General features: G+C 31.4%; 1 protein-coding gene across 4 annotated transcripts in view; it reads right to left on the bottom strand.

Annotated features, from left to right (window-relative positions):
- The window catches only part of LOC143068625 (tyrosine-protein kinase Fyn-like), a 60,406-nt gene that overhangs the window by 24,119 nt on the left and 12,107 nt on the right, over nucleotides 1–24,180 (bottom strand). Inside the window, exons 1-2 of one of the 4 annotated variants that reach the window (XM_076242833.1) lie at nucleotides 22,317–22,467; nucleotides 14,972–15,057 (exon numbers count right to left, since the gene is read on the bottom strand). In XM_076242833.1, coding sequence (XP_076098948.1) covers nucleotides 14,972–15,056 — 85 coding nt within the window. In that variant the 5' untranslated portion in view covers nucleotide 15,057; nucleotides 22,317–22,467. Of the gene's footprint in view, nucleotides 1–4,610; nucleotides 4,717–8,601; nucleotides 8,728–14,971; nucleotides 15,058–22,316; nucleotides 22,468–24,180 lie in introns of those variants that run through there. The other 3 variants (XM_076242832.1, XM_076242837.1, XM_076242834.1) reach the window with 3 other exon arrangements.

Consider the following 24,180-nt stretch of genomic DNA (forward strand, 5'->3'; position numbering starts at 1 on the left):
AAAAGTGAACTTAAGAGATACCTCATACAAATGTACCTGTCATGTCTGTAGAAATTGTGTATATTCAAAAACCTTTCTGAAAACAATTCCAAAACTTTCAACTTGAGATTACACCACTTTTTCTGCTAGTCCTTATCAATTTCATTCTTGAAATTGACTGAGACAAATAGTTAGTTAAAGATTATTTCGCACTGATGGGTTTGAGCATGGGACCCAAAGACTATAGTTTAAACATAAGGTCATGCTAGATTTTTGTTTGTTACTCAAATATCTTATTCTGTATCTTGCCTTAGTATAGACTATAGATATACTACGGTATATGGTTAATTTTACTTTTTTCATATCCTCATACATTTATATAGACAAACATGGCATATCAATAAGTTTTATAACATAGAGTCATGATACAAGTACTGATAAGTCATTTCAAAGATTCATTGTTCTTTAATTGTAAATTATTTCATTCAAGACAGTTCTGAACTTCAATTAAAAGTGAACAAGTTAAGTTACATTATAAATGACTACAATAATTAGTTATCCATATATATCTATCTGTATATATATAGTTATGAAATATAATAGAATTTTCCTATTTGCAAGTAGAAACGTAAAAGAATTGATATATATCTATACAGAAATTGGAGGTATGTTTCAAACAGATAAATGTTGCCGATCTGGCACTTTTAATTAACCTAAATATAAGTCTGTATACTGTTCATTGACCTTGAACCAAAATCTATATTTAATATGGTAAATTTTTTAACCAGATCGATCCCTTCAATGTTCTGTGCCTAACTAACATGTGTTACAAAAAGTCGTATAAAATAATTACTACATGCTCACTATGCATTCACAGTTAGTTCAATCTGTACATTCATGTAATCTCAAACATTTTTAACATTGTATATTAATAATGTAAAAATGTTCAAAGCCTGATTTAAACACTTTTTTGGGGGAATCAAATACTCTGTCTTGGTTGATTTTCAACTTTATTTTTTCAGAAATTAAAGCATATATATATACATGATATATCGATGGTTCTTAATAGATGGGACATACTCTTAACCCCGCCACATCATTTATGCATATGCCTGTCCCAAGTCAGGAGCCTGTAATTCAGTGGTTGTCCGTTTGTTTATGTGTTACATATTTGTTTTTCGTTCATTTTTTTACATAAATAAGGCCGTTAGTTTTCTCGTTTGAATTGTTTTACATTGTCTTATCGGGGTCTTTTATAGCTGACTATGCGGTATGGGCTTTGCTCATTGTTGAGGGCCGTACGGTGACCTATAGTTGTTAATGTCTGTGTCATTTTGGTCTTTTGTGGATAGTTGTCTCATTGGCAATCATACCACATCTTCTTTTTTATATGTACATGTATGAAGCATTTAATAAACAATATTTTAGTTTAGAGTACTCTATAAAACAGAGGAAACATAAGATACCAACGGGATATTCAATTATACTCATCTAGTCCAAGACAAACTGGCAACACAATGGCAAAAAAAAATGGAAGATCAAAAGACAAACAAAATCCTACACAACATAGAATACTAAAGACAAATCACACCAACAACCAGTCATCAGAAACAAATGTTTTAACATATCAAATGTGAGGCAAAATTATGCATCTTTTTTTTTTTTAATCTTGTGAACTGAAATTTTATCCAGCTATCCATTTTTGTTTAAACCCTAGCTATTAATTCTAAGTTTACTGAAATATTATCTTCTCTTCAACCATATCTCTCCCAATATAAAATTACAGTGACCCTGACATGTAGATCTCTAATTTACAGGAAAATGTCAGAAATCACCAAAAGCCAATGACAGCTTAATGGTCAATAATGACCTTCCTGTTGGGAATAAAAATTCCAAAGCCAATGGTCAATTCATTTAAATTGGTCACTTCCTTCAGCTACCACTGGGAGTTAATGAGAAAAGCATTCTAGCCTCTAGTGCTATACATACTAATTCATATGGCTTTTATTTGTTTGTTTTGATGCAACTGATGTTGCACTAATTGGAAGCATATGCAAGATTATAGTATCTGAAGATGAAAACATGGTTTAATGGTAGAATTCCTGACAAATGTGGATTTGTATGAATGAAAAATACATTCCAACATCAGATACAAATGTGTGAGTTCTAAAAAGAGCCTTTCTGGGTCCAACTAAAACATCTAGATAATGTACATGTAAAACTATTGTATCTACATGTATAGTTCTTTCTCCTTAGAAAAGAAAAAACTCATACAATTATAAGCCTTGCAAGTAATGATCTTTAAAAGGACTTCTGATAAATGAAAAGATTTAATCATGATGATTCCAAGCAAAACAATAGGATGTTTAATGTTAGCAAGATGAATTTCACTCAGAGGAAAAAAGCGAATATGAAAAAGAAAAGAACAGATAGAAAAACATTCAACTTTAAAACAAAGCATGTCACTGTAAAAAATGGTGAACCTCATGCCACAAATTGGAAAGCCCAGTCTGAATCAAAAGTGTAGACAAAAAGTCCAAATAACCAGAACTAGAAGCAAATTTTAAGATACTGGTAATTTGATTTTGAAGACTTACATCAGAACATAAAATATGCAAAACGTATAGACAGTGCAGGATAATGGTTATTGAGAAACCAACCAAGCAATTTAATTAAAACAAGAGTGCACACGCTGAAATGTCTCGCCTTCTATACTAATCATTGATATTATGTTGATAGTCCTAAGTATAAAGCTAAGCTTTATTACAACTGTCACATAAACTTAACATTAACCAAGATAACTAAACAAAGACCAATGAACCTTGAAAAAGAGGTCCAGGTCAGATGAACCATGCCAGGCAGACAGGTACAGCTAACAATGCTTCTATACAACATATATAGTTGACACATTACTTATAGTTTAAGAAAAATAGACCAAAACACAAAAACTTAACACTGTGCAATGAACCGTGAAAATGAGGTCACGGTTAAATAAAACCTGCTCTACTGACATAAAGATCATAAAATATTTCCATACACCAAATATAGTTGACCTATGGCATATAGCATTAGATAAAAAGACCAAAACTCAAAACTTAACTTTGACCACTGAACCATGAAAATGAGGTCAAGGTCACATGACATCTGCCCGCTAGACATGTACACTTAACAATCATTCCATATAACAAATATAGTAGACCTATTGCATATGGTATGAGAAAAACAGACCAAAACACAAAAATTTAACTATAACCACTGAACCATGAAAATGAGGTCAAGGTCAGATGACACCTGCCAGTTGGACATGTACACCTTACAGTCCTTCCATACACCAAATATACTAGCCCTATTGCTTATAGTATCTGAGATATGGACTTGACCACCAAAACTTAACCTTGTTCACTGATCCATGAAATGAGGTCGAGTGAAAACTGTCTGCAGACACGAGGACCTTGCAAGGTACGCACATATCAAATATAGTTATCCTATTACTTATAATAAGAGAGAATTCAACATTACAAAAAATTTGAACTTTTTTTTCAAGTGGTCACTGAACCATGAAAATGAGGTCAAGGACATTGGACAGGTGACTGACGGAAACTTCGTAACATGAAGCATCTATATACAAAGTATGAAGCATCTAGGTCTTCCACCTTCTAAAATATAAAGCTTTTAAGAAGTGAGCTAACACCGCCGCCGTAGCCGCCGCCGGATCACTATCCCTATGTCGAGCTTTCTGCAACAAAAGTTGCAGGCTCGACAAAAAATTGATATTTTAACTTTCTAAAATTTAGTGCTATTATTAAAAGGTGCAATCTTTTTGGTGTGATACTATGAAAGTAATGGTTATATGCCTTCCAGCTTCAGTTTATAATGAAATCTTATTCATTGAGTTTTCCTTAAAAAAATAAACCAAGAAAATGTGCAATCACGAAATTCAGCCATTGAGTAGTTGGATAGAAAGGACTGAATGCAAAATAAAGTAAATTCATGAAAATAAATTTGTCAACAATGAAAAAAATTGCAAAACATAAGTAATTTGGTAGCTATACATAAACATACACACTACATGGCCTGCCAGTTTGTATCGAAAATTTTACAAATTCTATAAAAGAATGTCTGTTTGAACATTTAAGTTAAAATTTAAAGTCTGATTACATCAAAGAATCTTAAAAGCAAGGTTCAGCCTTCGATTAAACAACTGAACAAGCAGAGCACAAATGGTTTTATTTTAAATTCATGGTCAGTGATCGTCAAAAGAAAGGTGTAATATAGTGTCATAAAATCTAAGAGATAAAACAACAACAAAGACCCTTTCAAGTCCTCTGAAACAGTATCCAGTCCCCTTTCAAATAGTATAATCTTTTACTGAGGTTCTTTAATTAGTGAAGATTTACTGGTTTCATTCTTCTTTAAAGATTTTTCAAAATATTTGAATTTTACGTTTCTGTGCTCTTTTATATAATTATAAAAAGTTGAATTATAGTATACAGTTATATAATAGCTGTATATACTAGTAATGGATATATTTTCTTCAAATGTAAATCCAAGATTATTTTTTTCTCTAAATTCTATCATCACTGCTCATAGTTTACATGTTGTCAATCTGACCATTTAGAAAAAACACTTACTTGAACAAAATTTCTTTTTGATAAAATGTACCAATCCACTTGTACATTTCATTTTCATTCTAACAAGGCCTATCTAACAAACATGTACCATGCACCAAAAAAATACCCAGAATAAAACAAATTCAGAAATGTATCTCTATACATGAAATAAACCAGGTGAGAATTGAAGCTCTAATTGTTTGTTTGACAATCAGTTCCTACTTTTGAATTAAATATTCATTGACTGATAGGCCTCCCCCAGAGTGTTTACAAGGCACTTCCTGTGTCAATTTCGTGAGTCTAGTTAATTAGTAATAGTTTATAATCCACCTGGGATAATTAGTTGCACCTTCCTGAGATTAAAGGAAATAGGATTAAAATTAATAATGTTTAGGAAAACATCTCTATCCTTTTAAGGGTCTGTACTTCAAAAAGATCAAAAGAAACATTAAAACTTCAAAACTGCCTCCTTAAAAAAGTTAGATATCAAGGTCACATGAAATTTGTCACTGAACAAATTTAATAGCAAATTTGTTTTAAATCTAATAAAGGTATCACTAAATGCTGATCTTTGTTACCTTGTGTCAAACAAAAATCAACAAGAATATTTGTAAACGGATTTTAAAGCACCTGAATAAACTGAACTTAAGCTTTCCTAAATTTTTACATGCATATTTACATCAAGCATGTTAAGCAATGCAAGTTAAATTAAAAATTAATTTTATCATGATCTATTTGTTTACTAGCATGCATATCAACAATAACTTCAAATTTATTGTCAATTATTGAATTAATTGGACATGACTGTATAATTTGTTTAAATGTCAATCTATATATCTAGGATGACCTGATTCAAGATTTATCAATTAGTGCATGCATATTAAATATATAATATACAAGTAAAAGATCACTTCAATACACTATAAATAAATTTGGTGTATTTACTGTCTTCTGATTGGTTAAAATTATTAGTTTTATTTTCAATGTTGTCAATTTTGATGGCGACACGCCCACTCTGACGTTGTGTATTCATATGCCAACATGTGTGAACGTTGTTATTGTTAATATATATACATTTTTTGTAATATAAAAAGTTCTTTGAGCCTTGTTTTTGATAGAAATTTATTTATAAAGAATGGCAATAATTTATTTTGATTTTATTGAACCATAAAACTAATTTTTGACTCTTAACATTTTACATAATCTGCCTCGCGGATTATTCAATGTGAAGAGTCAAAAATTAGTTTTATGGTTCAATAAATTCAAAATAAATAATAGCCATTCAGTAAGTAACCTAATTCAAAGCTTTTTTATATTAATTGTGTGAGGAGTTTACAAAATTATACTTTCTAAGACCAATTTTCAAAACTTCAATTCAAACAGGGTTGATACAGTCAAGTGTGACTTATCAAACTTTTTTCAATTTCTTACTAGACCCAATATAATACATTAAGATAGTTTAGGGCATCATAGACATAATAGTGGCGGTGCCAGACGGATCCAGCCATTTTTAAAAGAGGGGTTCCAACCATATGTCCCCATTTGAAAGCATTGATAGTAAAAAAATAGGCTCAAATAACAAAAGTTGTAGATTCATTTAAAACTGATGATGTTCCACTTCATTGCTTATTAAGTAATAGCTCTGCGCCAACTTAATTTATTAATGAACATTAAATGTATAAAATTCAATAAAAGTCACATCACTTGTAATATTAGATAACTGTACCGCAGGAAGAGGTTTTAAAAGGATCTGAATGGCAAGCGGATATAGACTTTTTACTGATATACTGATATATTTAATTAATCTTTAACCATTGGATGGTTGAAATACACTGCAACCTGTTGAACCACTTACTCATTAGGACCAACAAACTTTTTTCACACAGCATGCTTTGATTAAAACTAAGAATTTTCACTGTACAGTGTACATGTATGTCCTGACTCGAATTTTAAATCAATGGATTTATGATCTAATATGCAGGATTTGGTTTCAATAGATTTCACTGTACATTAATGTTCTGACACAAGAGTTCAATAGATTTATGATTATGTAGGGTTTGGATTCAATGTATTTCACTGTACAACAATGCTGTAACTAGAACTCCACAAACAAGCAAGCTAACAGAGTTAATTAGCAGGAAGTTTTGACACTGATGATAACAGACATCTGTCTGCCATTGAACATTGTATGTAAAAAAATGTACTGTTACTGAATGAAGCTTTTCCACCTTTATACATTTTTGTATTTACATGTAAAATGTACACTCTCCATGTTTTTGTTTGGACAAATAAACCATATCTTTGTGATTCTATATTAAACATGCTGAAAATATCAAGTCTATTGATTTAACAGAAATCGATACAACACGAAAAATTGTGCTTTCTGTTTAACATTCAAAAAGACTCTAATCAGGGTCAAATATCAAGCATATGAGGTATTCCCAGACTCCATATATTTCTTGTCAAGATTTAAATTTCAATTACATTCTGCTTCCGGATGTCTGACTCATTTGGTTTTTATCAATGTACATATGTACAACATGTACTTTTACAGTCTTCATGCTTAACCACAAGTCCTACAGCATTGGCTTGTAAAATTGCTTTCAGACTTGTACAATTCTTCTTTACAAGCCAACAGAATCCAAGTTCCAACTTTCAAAAATATGTAGGGCTTCAGGGTTGTAGACTCAAAATCGTGAATTTGAAGGCTGTTTTTAGTGCATTTATGGATATGGATTACAGATATGAATATAAATTTGACATGTGCTAACATACTTAAGTATTTGATTTTTTTCATTGAGAACGCGCTAAAGTGCACTTTTTTAAAAACGCTCCCCTCTATTTTCAAATCCTAGCTGGAAGTTACACTGGCAGTGGTCAACATTTTCAGCAACCGATGTTACATTAATACAAAAATACAATTTAGAGGGCAAGGTTTCTATACACTCTTTACTTTGCCCTGTGACCTTTGACATTCCTATAGCTACACTGTAGTTGCTTCAGTCTTCAGCTGAAGGCAATGAAAAAATTAAACAGTGGCGAAATCCAATCATACACATTGGTTTTGTTCCGATGAAAGCTGTCTCCATTGTTCAATATATTCCACTCACTAAGATTCCTGATTATTCTGGAGGGTGCAACAGTTCTAGACAGCAATCTACGTCATGTACATGTATATACATGTATTGATAGATTGATCATATTAGAAAAAATATTTAGTACCAAAAATTGTGTGTATTTGCTCAGCCTCTTTCGTTCCCCCCATAGAGACACATACTATTTTATGCCCTTCCTTACAATTTTATTAATATGTTATAGAGAGAATTCCTAGTTTGAAGCACAGCTTAGAATTAATTGTTGCAGGAATCCAGGATTTCTAAAACATGTTTTACTATTTTTTCTTTTTAATTCTTGATAAATTATTGAAAATTAAGAATAAGTTTTCAATTGTTAAGGTTGTCACACCTGTATATATATATTATATGTGAGTCATTTCCTCTTAATAATGATCATTTTAGTGTCATTTCTAAAGCCTCATATTAAAAAACCCAACATTTATCGAGCATTTATCACATATATATTCAAAAAGATTTTATCTTTTATTTGCTATTAGAAAGTAAACACTACTTATTTTAAGAAAAGACATTGTAGTTATTGAACTAACGTACATGCATGCCATGGTCAGAAAGTTATTATTTAGTAAACTAGTTCATAATAATTCAAGACCATGTGAAACCGACGTCCAAAATTTTGATATAATTTTAGCAATAAAACATCTATACACATGCAATAATAACAATTAAAATACAGGCAGCATATTAATTGTACACATGTGCATTGTAAATAGATTTAATTTGGATAAATGCCAGAAATATATCATCGGAATTTTCGACAGGAAGTTGTAGGCGCCATTTTCCGATGGTCGACATATTTTCGAATTGCATCATATTTTACGTGTTTTTAGTCTTCTTAGGTGAATCCTGTACCTTTCAGACATTATATTTTCATTTACCTTCAATACTTTGTAGTTATTGATTGTATCCATGTTAAACATGCACCTGTACCCAGAAATGTATCCTTTCCTCCATGTGTTGTTTTTAAAGTTCAAGGTGACACAAATCTAAACCGGAAGTCAAAAAGTTTCCTCAGGTGCGAAAATTTGCATTCATAAAAAAACAAGGACTTAAACGATACAAATCCTCGATAAAAATTGACACAGTAATCATAGCTTTAAGGCAATGATTATAAAACCAATCTTTCAACAATTGAAATATTTACTTTTTGTTCACCTGTATGCACATATATGAATGTGTCATAGTAATCTTAGACTGACACTAATTATTCAGACCGATAGGCTAAAAAGCATTAAAATAGATAACATCAGTGTATTCATTTCCTTTATGGATTTGGAAATCAACTGTTATCCAAGAAAAAGAAATATCACCATTATTTTGAACAACTAATTGCTATAGTCACTGATATAGTGTCACCTCAGTACTGAGAACTATCTATTGGACCCAGGTCCAACCTTTCTTGTACTTTCCTGCAGTTCACTGCTGTTTTTCTTAATTAATAAAGACTAAAGTACTTTTTGTATTAAAACACACATATTGCTTAAACTTCAATAAAGACCATTGGTTAAGACATAAAGTGAACTTGAAATTTTACTGGATAACATTTTTGTTCGCTTTGGAGATTCCGTATATCGTCAGGTTGTCGGAATTCCAATGGGGACTAACTGTGCACCACTTATTTCGGACCTGTTTTTGTATTGCTATGAGTTACAATTTATGACAAAAATCAGCAAAGACCCGTCGAAACAACATCTGATACACAAATTTAATATTACTTTTAGATATTTGGATGATATTTTAGCTCTCAATAATGACGACTTCAGTATGTATACTAAAGAAATTTATCCTGTTGAACTTACTTTAAATAAAGCTAATACATTTTGTACTAACAATGACCACTGCCCTTTCCTCGATCTTGATATATACATCATTAACGGAAAGCTTAATACTAAAATTTATGATAAAAGAGATGATTTCTCATTTCCTATCGTTAATTATCCATTTTTAGATGGTGACGTTCCCTTGTCACCATCTTATGGTGTTTATATATCTCAACTTGTACGATTCGCTCGTGTATGTAACAATGTTTTAGATTTTAACGAGAGAAATTTATGTATTAGTGAAAAATTATTACACCAGGGTTTTCGATATCACAAACTAGTCAAAACATTTACTAAATTTTATCATCGGTATAAGGACATCATTAGTAAATATAGCTCAACATGCAGACTTCTTATACGTTCAGGTATTTCACATCCAATATTTTATGGAAATATTCTTTATAAAGCACAAAAATGTCAGTATTCACCTCAGAAGCTAACAAAACCTTTAAATAGACTTATTAAGAAGGGATATAGTTACGATACTGTTGTCAGGTCATTAAAGATTGCATATTTTGGCGTTAATATTGATTCACTTATAGGGTCTTTGCATCCGAACTAAACACATTTATTATTAATGAACCAGTTGTTGGCATGACATGGGTTATGTTCTTCTCATATATGTTATGATGGTATGATACTAAACCCCTCACGGGGAGGATTGTGCCTGATATTCATATGATGAAGACATAATTTTTCAATCAGTTTAATTGAAGTCCGGAGCTGGCATGTCAGTTAACTGCTAGTAGTCGGATGTTATTTATGTATTATTGTCATTTTGTTTATTTTCTTTGGTTACATCTTCTGACATCAGACTCGGACTTCTCTTGAACTGAATTTTAATGTGCGTATTGTTATGCGTTTACTTTTCTGCATTGGCTATAGAGGTATAGGGGGAGGGTTGAGATCTCACAAACATGTTTAACCCCGTCGCATTTTTGCGCCTGTCCCATGTCAGGAGCCTCTGGCCTTTGTTAGTCTTGTATTATTTTAACTTTTAGTTTCTTGTGTACAATTTGGAGTTTAGTATGGTGTTCATTATCACTGAACCAGTATATATTTGTTTAGGGGCCAGCTGAAGGACGCCTCCGGGTGCGAGAATTTCTCGTTGCATTGACTTGAAGACCTGTTGGTGACCTTTTGCTGTTGTCTGCTCTATGGTCGGGTTGTTGTCTCTTTGGCACATTCCCCATTTCCATTCTCAATTTTATTTATTGAATAGTTCAGACAGATTCGTTGCCGATAGAGGATCAGCTACTGCTGGTCACTGAATGTTTGATATAAAAGACCATGCACGTGTAGTACTAGTCGGTACATGCAATAAGATTGTTCTAAACATTAATGAAAGACTGATTATTGATTCTTAATTTTATTGATGTTAACATGTAATTTTCCGCTTTCCGGCTCCGTCTAAAATTAAATTTACTCTAAATCGACACTACAATACAATACAATACAATATTTTTATTTTCCAAATTAAAGGGCCCATTAAGAGCATAACATTAATTACAACATGACATAAACATTACAGAGTGATTAAAGAAACATAAAATAATAATTGAAATTCAAATGCATGAAGAAAGGATCAGTGGTCAAGGGGAGATAATTTTGAGTATCTAACTAATTTTCTGATTTTCTTAGTTGCAGGCCTTTATCCAGGTATGCACATAAAATAGATAGAAATCTGCTATCTTCATTAATCGTGATCCATGAAAAAAGATCATTTATATTTAAACTATCTAAACTGGGGTATTTTTTTATATAATCAGTGATATCTCTTCTGAGGTTATTGTAAATAGGGCATTCCAGAAGAAAGTGCATTTCATTTTCAATACAATTTGTATTACAATATAAACATATCCTCTCATGTCGAGGTAATATTTCATATTTACCACATACATTGGTAATTCGTTCATGTCTGCCAGTTTCTATTCTTAAACAGTGATTGCTAAGTCTGTATTTTGTTAATAAATGTTTTTGTGGGTGCTTTAAATCTAAATAATTTTCATAGTCAAATGACTTTTTGAATGAAAAATAAGTGTCCAATTTGCCTTGATTCTGTAAATAAAAATCTCGCATTTTCTCCCAATCATTTTGAAAATTTGATTTGAGCTGTTTTTTCAATAAGTTTTTAAATTTATTTTTTCCTAGATTTTTACATATATTTAGGTCAATACCCAATTTTTCACTGTAGAAAATGATATTAGAGAGCCATGAATTATTGGAACTGGTTTGACCTTTACTTTCTATCATTTTTAACTCAGCATAAGCATTTTTCAATAAATCAGATGGAGAATTCTCTAGTCTATGCCAATACATAAACATATGTGTTAGCAAATTTATATAAAGAGGATATCTACCCAATTCAGACAGGACTGCTACATTTGTGCACATCTTTGTAACACCAATAATATACTTACAAAATTTTAAATTTAGCTTCTCAAACTCCCAATCTTTAAATATGTCATAAAGGGACAAATTTTTCCTTTTAGAAGTAATGTTAATAACACCCCAATTTTCACAACCATAAGTTACAATTGGCTGTATACAGTGATCAAATAAATGCAAAAGAGTTTTAATAGGAGGATTAGATGATTTCAAATCTTTATAAAGTTTAAAACTGGCCTTTTGACCTTTTTGGAATAATTGTTTCCTGGCTTCATTAAAGTTTCCAGTATTTTGGATGACTATGCCAAGATATTTGTATTGTTTAACACATTCAATAGAATTATTTCCTACATTAAAATTTTCATTAAGGAGTCTACCACTCCTATTGAATATTATAATCTTGGTTTTCTTCACATTTATTTCCATACACCAATCTTTGCAGAATGTGCACAAAGTATCAAGTCTCTTCTGAAGCCCTTCTTTTGAGTCAGATATTAATACAAGATCATCAGCATAAAGTAGACATGGTATCTTTTCATCATTTAAATTGACATCATCATAATTGTTAGATAATATATCTGGCAAATCATTAATAAACAGTTTAAACAATGTGGGACTCAAAACGTCACCTTGTCGTACACCAACATTATATCTAAAAAAATCAGTTATTTTGTCTTCTACTTTAACACACACTTTGTCGTTACTATACATAGATTTCAAAATGTTATAAAAAATACCATTATTTGTATGCTGTAATAATTTGTATAATATACCAATATGAATAACCTTGTCAAAGGCCTTGCGAAAATCTACAAAACATACATACAATTTACCTTTGCCTCTTTTAACATATTTTTCTATGAGACATTTTAGTACAAAAATGTGATCCGAAGTGCGAGCTTTCTTAGAAAAACCAATTTGAGTTTTGTTTATGATATTATTATCAGATAAAAATTTATCAAGTCTGTTATACAGAATGGTATTGAAAAGTTTGCCAAGACTATTATTGATGGCAATACCTCTGTAATTTTCAGGGTTCTGCGGGTTATCAGATTTGAATATAGGAGTAATGTAGCTCTCAGACCAATTACTGGGATAAATGCCAGATAGAAGAATGGCATTAAAAAGTTTTAGTAAGCAATCTTGCATATAACTCTGTGAAACTTTTAACATTTCATTTGTAATAGTGTCTAGACCTGGACTTTTCCCAGATTTTAATTGCCACTATAAACTTCAGTAAAAAGACACTATCGTTTAGAAATCCATAGGGAGTACCTATGTGTCATTTTATGTAGTTTTGATAATTTTTGTTGGTTGGCCGCAAAAACATCGAGCAAAAGTTAACAAATTGAATCTTCTAAATTCTGTTTTTAGCGAAATAATATAGTTTTTTTTTGACAATGCAGTATTTTTTCTCTAAATTACAATAATGAGGGAAGCAGCATGTTGTACAGTACAAAATATATTGATAGCTGACGTAAACACAATATTTGCTTGATATGGTTACATGCCTTGAATAAATATACTGGAACACCATAGTTTTTAAATCATAAATATCTAGACATTAAATCAGTCTAAAAATACCAATTTGTGAACTATATAGAAACTGTTACAAAGAAATATACATTTTAGTTGTATGTACGTTTCTGTGCCTACGGTAACGGTTTTGCTCATTGTTGAAACCCGTACAGTTACCTGTGTAGTTCATCAATGTTCTTTGATCTTTTGCGGGAAAGATGTCTTATATCACCTCTTCTCGTTATTTTTTTAGATCTATAAAGGAACCTTACAATGTTTTACCAAACACACTTTAAAAATATCAATAACAGTGGTGCATTTGTTCGTCTAAATTATTTTGAAGTTATTGTTTCAGTTGCATTTATTCGTAGTGCAAATTTATATATTGCATGCTTTCAAGTCATATAATTATACAAACAAAACAATGACATCGGACACATTAAATATGAACCTTTCTGACTCTAGTTATCTAATCCAAAAGTTCATGTTATTGATGCTTAGTTCGTTCCCATGATCATGTATAGCATCTGTTTAATGGTGACATTCGCAATAAACGACAATTTCCGTCAATTTAGGAGTAAAATGTTACAATAATTTTCACGGTGTAACTACTACAGAAGAAATGATCCTTTGTGTAAAATTAAATTTAAATTGAAATTCTCTTTTTTAAAATGTTTTGTGTCTAATTGAAGCGTTTCCGTTATAGATAAATTACTCCGATAATAGTAATAGTTTTTGATGGAATTGCGACATTTATACTTTTCTCTTTTTACTTGCTCTAGTGATTTTTCTTAAAATTTGATTTCTCATGTCATTTATTTGAAATCAATACAATTTTATAAACATAATTATCTATTCTATCAAAAACAGTATTAATATTTTATGATAGATATATAACTAATTAAACTGAAAACGGATACATAAATAACTTTATAAGGCTTCGGATATTTGAACTTTGTGTAAAGCAGACATAAGGTAATTTGAATGAGAAAAACTTCCAAATGCCGGTGGTTATTATAAATGTAAGTGATGGAAATGACCTCCTTGAACTTCGAGTACATGATGTGACATTTGCTCAGTTTTGGAGGCCTCACGAGAATTAAGAACAGGCAATTTGGCATGGTTCCTTTCCTATATGTTTCTGGTGAGCAAGGTATTAGTTACATGAATTAAAACAAGGAAATGCCAGGTTCATAACCTGGTACGCTAAACGCGCGTTTCGTCCACATAAGACTCGATGGTGGCGCTCGAATCAAAACAATTGCAAATTTATATTAGAAAATTACGAAACTGAATAACATAGATATTTATAGAAACTCGGAAAAGTTGTACCAAATACGACTTTGGACAATCTATGCCTTGAGCGTAGAAAAACCTTAGCGTTTTGAATATTGCACCATTAGCACATGAAACATTCTTTCTCAGATATTATCCAGAGGAATAGTTTTATTTTAAGGTCCAACATGTTTCTTATAAACGGGAAGTGAAATGATCAAAAGGTAAAAGTACCAAACGTACTAACCTGAACAACTATGAGGTCTCCGTTTCTCTGCCTTGAAATTATTCATGTTTCCGGGTATGGATGAAAACTGAGAAAACACCCGCATGCTGAAAAAAAAGTTTTGAATAAAACAACGTGTTGAAAATAAACATTAAAAATGAAAAAGTCTCATACTTGAACACTATGATATGCAGTTTAGCCCAAATCAAAAACGCAAAAACAAAGTCCTTAAGTTATTGAAAGTACTATAACATACGTTTTAAAAATTTCAATAAACAGGCACTGTCAACTATAACATACGTTTTAAAAATTTCAATAAACAGGCACTGTCAACTATAACATACGTTTTAAAGATTTCAATAAACAGGCACTGTCATGAAAGAAAGTCCTGAAATAGTAAGTATATAGTGGAATGTTGTATCATTGGAGATCAAACTATATAGACTTTTTATTTTTATAAGATTTACATATTTAACCTCAATATAACAATGTTTATGCATCGGAAATAAAAATCCCGTCTTAAGCATACATACTTACACTTTCCAGCAATGGATGTATTCTTAAATTTTATTTTTAACTTTGAGCATCTTCGTATCACTTTAAAAAAAGTTTTTCTTACTTGTATACAATCACTCGCTTGATATCTCAATTATCATGCATTAATGTATACGACTTTTGAAAAGAATCTTAGATTAAAGAAAGTAGTTTTGCATGTGAATTGATAATCATTTGCTGCCCAACTGTACATGACGTAATATTGTTATCATGCGACTGTTTCACATTAAAATAACATTGAATATGGAAACAAGGCGCACGTACATTTGAAACAGGAATGAAAGATGATAAAGCAGGAGAAGTAAACAGATTAGCATTAAAGGGATCCTTGTTATTTTGTCGACTTTAGATATCAAGATCCAAGATATTTATGATTTATTAAAGCGTATCAATTGTATCAACAAAATTAAACATTTTTTTTGTCAAAGTGGCGACGAAAATATGTTCTTAAATACATAATATCTTGTTAAGAACATAATTTTATTTCTTATCAATATTGATTTGTTATAGGATTTCTTACACCTCCCATGCAAATGTTCAGATAATATTTTCATTTTCATCAGATTCTTTACTGTTTATTTTCTTTACATACAACATATGTTTTCAGACTAAGAGAAAACTGTAATTCAAGGCACGAATAGACAGGAAAATGATTAGAGTTATCTTTCTTTAATCAATGGTATGCTTGTTCAACTAGAGGGACGTAACGGCCGAGCCTTTTAACGTAATTAGGAACATCTTAAGAAATTAGGAGACGAGTACTTTAGAAGGCTTAGAATTACAGTATGTTACACTATAGAAATACATGACAGTACGTAGACTCCAACACAAATAAGATATGTAATTATAATTAATATGAATAAGATTGCACTTTTATATAAAATAAGAACAAAAAATGACATATCTTTTATATTTTTTTCTGTAAAGATTGAAATTAACAAATGTCGAATCTTTACAATTACACTCCTTTTCTAATTTATAAATCAGAAATAACTACAACACATTTGCACTTTAACGCCTATGGCTGTTTTGGCTATTTTCCATTTTCTTGTTCCTACATGTGAACTTAAGTAAACACAGAACAGGAAACAAGAATCAAAAACAACAATTCACGGAAAGACTAAACAAATCGAGATCTAACTAGCCTTAAAATAGAACTGCAATAAATTTGCAAGGAATTGAATTTATTTTTCTAAATCAACAAATTTACCAAGCCCCATTGCATGCAATTTCTGCTAATTGCATCGAATCTTGCTTTAAATTACAGCTTTGTTTTTTATTGGGAAAACTAGATTCGATATTATAAAAGAAATCCAAACGACATCAAAACTAATTTAGAAATAGAAACTTGTGTGATATGTGAAAGTAGTATTTAACATCAGATTTAAATTACCGCCTCTAATTTGAAATTGAATTTCGTTTATAATGGTCTCCATCAAACGAATGTACAAGAACGTGATCCAACGACTTAGACACACGCATGCTTTTACATTAGTTACTTTAATTTCGATCATCAGTTCACTGAGCACATATTGATTCAACACGAGTCTGATGTTGAACATCTATTCATGGAATAAGCAGTACGCTTCAATAGCAATATGAATGTTTCTTTAACCCCCTCTTTCAACTGTTACATACCCTCTTCTCCATCGTATGGTGTAGACATATATCTCAATTGAGTCGGTACGCTCGTACATGTTTACACTATACGACACTGGGGTGTGTTCCTAACACAAAAACTGTCCCAACAGAGTTATCAAGGAAAGCAACAATTATGAGTCTTACGATAACTATCCCGAATTGGTTGACAATGCAATACGATCGATGTGTCTGTGTATCAACTCACTAGCAACAAGTTTTCGTGGTCTTAAGATAGTCGTCTGATCTGCACATTTCCCTATTGTGACATTTGAGTGTCAGGTTGTTCATGCATAGCAGGAGACAATTATCACGTCAATGCATCCGGTCTTAATTTTTTCATAGTTTGTTGATTCCCTCACTTGTGTCATCGTTTTTTCCCTTTTCTTTTTACTTCATACAGAAAACATCGGTATTACATTTGCCTGTATTGCCTGTTAACAATGACCCCCACAACAACAACGAAAACACCAATCGCAATTATGAGTAAAAGTCAAAGTTAATTATCTGTATAAATGCAAACAGGCCTAATATGAAAATAGTTTGTAATAACATGCATCGCAATAAAAGATTGTCAACTATAATTATAAACATCACGTAAATTAACCTCAAGTTTTCACATCTTTCTGTACAAGAAATAAATATACTACAAAAAGTTTATAGGAGATGCCAATGTATCAATGTATCAATATACTATTAGTCACGAAAAAAAGCTACTCGAAGTTAAATGAATTTTCTGGTTTCATTTTATTCTCCCTGAGAAGAATTGTCTTTGAGTGGATTGTCGACTAGTCAATATCAAAACAAAGACAGATGCATACCATTTGCCAATAATTGTATATTAGGATGATAATGTTACTTTTCAATAAAATGTATAGAAAATGGGTATAAGTAAACATTGGTTCTAACATCAGCCATACCTTGGCCATGTACTCCTCGCAGACTGTACTGATACGGAAATTATTAATTTAGTCTTGAGTATATATGTTGATATTTTTGACTTTGCATTAGTAACTTATATCATGTAAATTACCATAACTTTTGACAACAACAGTAATGCATTGTACTTTCCACAGCACTCGTTTCAAAGAGTATAGACACTGATCAATGTCAAATCGATCAAACTTTTTGTAAGAACATAATTGAAAAATGTCATCTCAGTAGTGTCTATAAAGAATGCAGTTATGCATGTACAGCCTCGGTTAATAAAGATAGTGTATCAAATGTAAAATTGTTTATCGCATTTCCATAACAATAGAACAAATGTTTGTCACTTACGACGGGGCGACATTGAGACGGCAAAGTATTGGAAATATGCTTCACTCAGATGGAATCATTATAGCTTAATATTGTTTTCTATGTTCATTCATTTACTAGTTTTTGTGATTATTTGTTTGATACAGAGTAAGATATTGAATTGAAACGGGAAAAGTTGTTTGTATATATGATGCTGAATATTAATATAACAAAATAATAAATAAGTAAAAGTAAATATTCTCTCTAAAAGTAGAGGGTTTTATATGAAAGGCTGTTCTTATTTGAACAAATCGTGTATGTTGTGAAATTAACAGATAATATCAATACATGCTATACTTTGTTAATTCCTGGAAAATTTGTATGCAAACATGTGGAATTCAGAAAGTGATACTAGGTTATCGGAGAGACAAACTCATTTACTGTTACAAAGACACAAACGCTGATATGTATTTTTGTTAAAAATTAAACAAAAGTAGTGAAAGATCTGATCTCCACCGCTTATCACTTTTAGTAATTGAATCGACTGCTTGGTGATTCCACAGACAATCAAAATCTATAATACCAATTTAAGTATAAAAGGTTTTCATTGGGAAATATGAATGCTATTTAGAAGTATACGGGGTAACGACAAACGTTAGTAAAACACATACAACCACTCTGGCAAAGTTCCGCTGGAATATGTATGAATACTTTGTTGGCTACCACATTAGATTAAATACTTTATATCCGAACTTGTGGGTTTCCAGTCGAATTAACAAATCTATCTAAATGTTAGTCCTAGTATCTATGATGAGTTTATTTATAACCCTGCGAAATAGTTCTTTTCCTATAGCTTATTTGCTTAAATATTTTCATGAAAACTGTTGTTCCTATATTTATATGACACATCAATTTATACATTGTCTGTTTATCCACAGAATCTACTGGGACATAAGCCTTGTCGATACATTACTAACATCACATTTGCGCATGCTGAATAAGTATAGTGACAATTAAAGACGTAAAAAATGAACCAACAAATCCTTGTTATGTAATATTATAACCCAATGACAGGCACCAGTTGAATTGAACTAGCACTCAACTTGTATTATATAAGATGAAACTCCAGACAGGTAATTCAGATGGGATTTAAAAAACTTACCAATCACTGAAAATAAACATTTTAAGTATTATTTTGGAGGACTTGCTCTTAACCAAGACAACAAACAGTTATTATTTACACTAAATAATCTTGCTTAGACTTAGCTAAAGGGTTTATTATATATTCCCTGCGAGTTATTGTTTTAATTAAATTCTTGTGTTTAGAAGCTGCCATACATTCTCTCTGCGTGTAACATAGGCGTAATACTGTATATCATATTGATTATACACTTTCCCAATGGGTTTCTCTGGATTTTTTAATCAATTCATTTCATGTAATTTTTTCTCGTAATTAGATATATTATCGTGTTTTACAAAAAAATCAAGTATACCTGAAAACATCTATTGAAATTTGCCTTGGAGGATAGGCATTTGTTTATCTGTTACAAAATCGCTTTCAGATGCAAATCAATTTCCTAATTATTTCTCAGAAATTATTTGCAATAAATCTCTAGGGGATATTACGCAGAAAATTATCAAGATTACGTGAAATAATTACTTTCCACTGAAAAGAATGTATTCAATAAAGTAAATCCCTCGATGAAAATAAAAAAACCTTGTTTTTCTTCCACAAATCTAGAATCGTTACAGATGCTTTTAGAAAATGATCGAAGCAAGACAATTGTTGATACCCATCGTTTTGGTTATTTGTCAATGTTTCAATAATAGCTGTAAGCAGCTGTTCCGATAATTGCTTCACATCTTGAACCATTATTTAATTAATTACTCCTTCTCCCAATACACTACCGGTCTCTCCATTCTCCTGAACTATAGCAAATTTAATATAAATAATTTGACAATGGCATTCGTACATTGTACGAAAAATAGACCCCGGGTCAAGGTTTCATTTACCAAGAAATTCAAAGCTATATATAGGGACATTACACTGCAGCCTCTATGGGAAAAGATCGTGTGATACTTGCTTTTTCTAGTTTCTAAAATAAAACGAATTATGCTTTTGTTTACCAAAATTATAAATGGTACGGTGTGAAACCCTAATGTCCCATCTCTTTTAACTTCACTATAGGAATAATCATACACGCACATACACGCGAGTGCAATTTAAGCCTTAGTACAGGGAAGACCGAGGTATATCTTTCTGTCTTAATTGAATATTATATACTGCGTAGTTGCAATACTTTAAATATTTATATGGATACTTTTTACAGTCAAATATAAGAAGATGTTGTATGATTGCCAAATGACACAAATATCCATCAAAGTACAAATGAAGTGAATGTAAGCCATTATAGCCTCGGGTAACCCTACGGCCTTCAACAATGATAAAAACCAATAGACATGACGGATATATGAAACAAGTCAATATGCTAAGTCTGTCATTACAGATTGATACTGTGCATGGATTTTTTTTTTTGGGGGGGGGGGGGGGATATTGGCATCGAAATGATTGCTCTTGAAAAACGAAAAGACTTTAATTTCAATAACAATACTCTTTTAAAATGAGGGTAAACCAATAAGTCTGTTCCTAACCTTACTTGGGACTGGGCCCACACATAATAACCGAGATCTTCTTATCATGCAGAGAAGGAAAGGGAAGACTCCATCTGAGTCTACTCCATCTGAGTCTACATGTTGTTTCAAAAGAAAATCAATAATTTAACATCAACTGTCTCTCTAAATCATTAAGGAAAAGTAGAAAATAATGTTTAATATGTGGAGACTCTTCAATACTGATAGCGATTCATCTATTCGCGAGGATTATTAGGACAAACTTGTAAAACTGAATATAATAAAGGATATTTGTTAATTACTCAGATTTTACGTAAGACTTGTAAAATATGCTTTTCAGTGACCCATATATATAGTTGTTGTGTCATTTGCTCTCCTGTGGAGAGTTGTCTCATCGGCAATCATACTACATCTTTTGAAGTGCATTTCATTCATTAGAATATGAAATGGACACTATTATCCCATTTATCTAAAACGTCCACATTAATTAGCCAAATGTATATACTGATTCGTTATCCTGGACGCAAAACCAGTTATTGGCATCAACGCCACAACTTGAGACAACGGTGAAGGTTCATTGAAAATAACAAGTACGTTTCAATGTTACAAAATGAATTTTATCATTTATCTTTTCTTCAATATGTACACACAGTTGTTGTTTTTCAAGATTTGGCAATAAGTGAAGATACCAGGATCAAAATAGAATATCTTCATCAGTTTCAAACTCAACAATAATGAACTCTCACTTGTTTGTCATGCATTATAAATCATACTTAACGCTATTTCTATTCGTATTGGTAATCTTAAAAATATATATATTTCTTTAATATTTGTGATCTTAATCAAGATGTACTTATATTTATTCAAAAACTGTAATCTTTATATTGTTGCAGTTCTAACCACTGGATGGACAGTACTTTCTGTTATTTACAACAACGGACTAATGGAGTGTAAACGGGTATATGTGTTAAAATCCCTACAGCAAAACTAAGATACAGAAAATTCAAAGTATTGCAAGAATTGAAATAAACATAATTTTGATTCTTATATTCCTAATTATCAAAGGTACACAATACCATCGATCGCGTCTATGTCTCAGTTTATTCTTTTTCCATATATAGATATAACTTTGCATATTAACCAATAAGAGTGAGTGTCTAAGTGGAACTTAGTAAAAAGAACAAACAAAAACCAACATTTATACACATATATGAATATTATATATAATAAATGTGCAACCCCGTTTTACAACGTCAACTGTAAAATTTCCCTTGAATGCAGCTATTATCAAATTATAAATACTTACAGCGAAAATGTTCCTCCTTAAAATACCGAAAACTTAAAGAATTCCTAATACATGTATTCCTGCGCACAAAAGTGTTCGACTGATATTACAGATAATATTACGAAATTTCACTCATCTAATGCGTTGCAGTTTTCAAAGGTAGAATGCAAAACATCACAAAACTACAGCTGCAACTGTTTTCAAGTTATCTGTGAAATTTTCCAGTTCTAAAAAAATGTGAATTTCAAAGAGATGAACCGCGTTTAATTGGTGAAATCACTTTAAACAGGAAGAAAATTAAGTTATCAATTTTATCTTGCTCACATTTTATTCCGATGAATATATACATCTAATCAAAGTATTTTTGATGTTCTATCAGCAATGGCAACATCATTTCTTGATAAACTGTTAGAACGCCTTGAAGAAATTCCTCACTGTTTTTTATGTCGCTTCTTCAATTATTACCATCCGTTCTATCTAATGAATAATGTTGTACATGTTTCTAATTAATTTTACTGATTTATAAGAAAAGGAAGATTTTCTCTCTCTTTTCCTTATCTTTATTATTCCCATGCTGAATAGAATTGACATATGTCAGAAATGTGTCTTAGCCAGTGTTCGTTAATCGAACTCGGAACATTTTTTTGTAAGTTAGGACGAGCGAATATCCATTTTATATATACGAGCGTATAAAAGTGTTTCAATTAAGGTAATATGCATTCAAGGTGTTAATGGACTTTTTTGTCGTTGTGGTTTGATTCAGTTTTGATCATATATACAACAACAAAAATCTGCGCCGTCATTTTTCTTATTTTCAAAACTCTGAAACCACTGACCTTGGTGGGAAGAGAAACTGCAACGAAATAATTCTACGGTTTGTATTGATTAAGGGGGGAGGGGGTTGTCAACCAACATGGCCGTTGTTATCATATAAGTTTATATGTACACGTAGAACAGATGTGTCGGCATACAGCGGAATTTCGGTCTATAACCTTTAACAAATCATTTATGCCATAGCCTAATTAATATTGTACATTTGGATTCCGTACGACACATCATGTATACATTTATAAGGCTTCTACAACGCCGGGCACTAAACTGTTCATGGGTTCTTTGGTTTCCACAAGAAACGTTAATGATAAATTCATTATTCATTTTGTTGAAAGGAATGCTAATTGCTAAAGGAATACAATTTAAACTTAGATCAGCTAAAAGTCGGTCAATCAAAACGAAACGAAAACTCTATCTGTATAAGTATTCATAGTATACAGTGAGTACATTAACACTTAGATCTACATACAGACAGTACAATCAAGTATAAGCTATATTTAGAATTTTCATGAAATTTTTTATGTCCCAGGACCGCAATTCCGTCAAAAGTCTAGTAACCAGATCGAAAACCATATCTGATATCATATTAATATCTACAGTCGTTGTCAACCGTTTGATTATAACGGAATGACGGGCACGGTTAGATTTGCTCGGCCACTTCGAGACAGTAACATAAAGTGGTAGGGAATGACGGGCACGGTTAGATTTGCTCGGCCACTTCGAGACAGTAACATGAAGTTAGGGGTATACCATTTGTATTCGTCGGATACTATCACTGTAAATAGCTGATTTATATGGTTATCTACATGTAATCAGTATACTTTGTAGATAGCTCAAACGTTATGTTTCAGTTCACTGGGTGTTGTATTGTTGTTGGGTGGTCTTTAAATGCTGTCCAATATTTTTGGTAATTCTTGCTTTTTATTTATCATGTTGTTATCTTAAAAGTTCAACGTTGCAGTTATTGAGTTGATATTAAAGTATATGTTTCCATAAGAATATCATATTCTATATATTTTACATCATGAAACGTAAACAACATATACCTGTGGTA

The sequence above is a fragment of the Mytilus galloprovincialis genome, chromosome 3 (genome assembly GCF_965363235.1).
Source record: "Mytilus galloprovincialis chromosome 3, xbMytGall1.hap1.1, whole genome shotgun sequence".
Classification (NCBI taxonomy): Eukaryota; Metazoa; Mollusca; class Bivalvia; order Mytilida; family Mytilidae; genus Mytilus; species Mytilus galloprovincialis.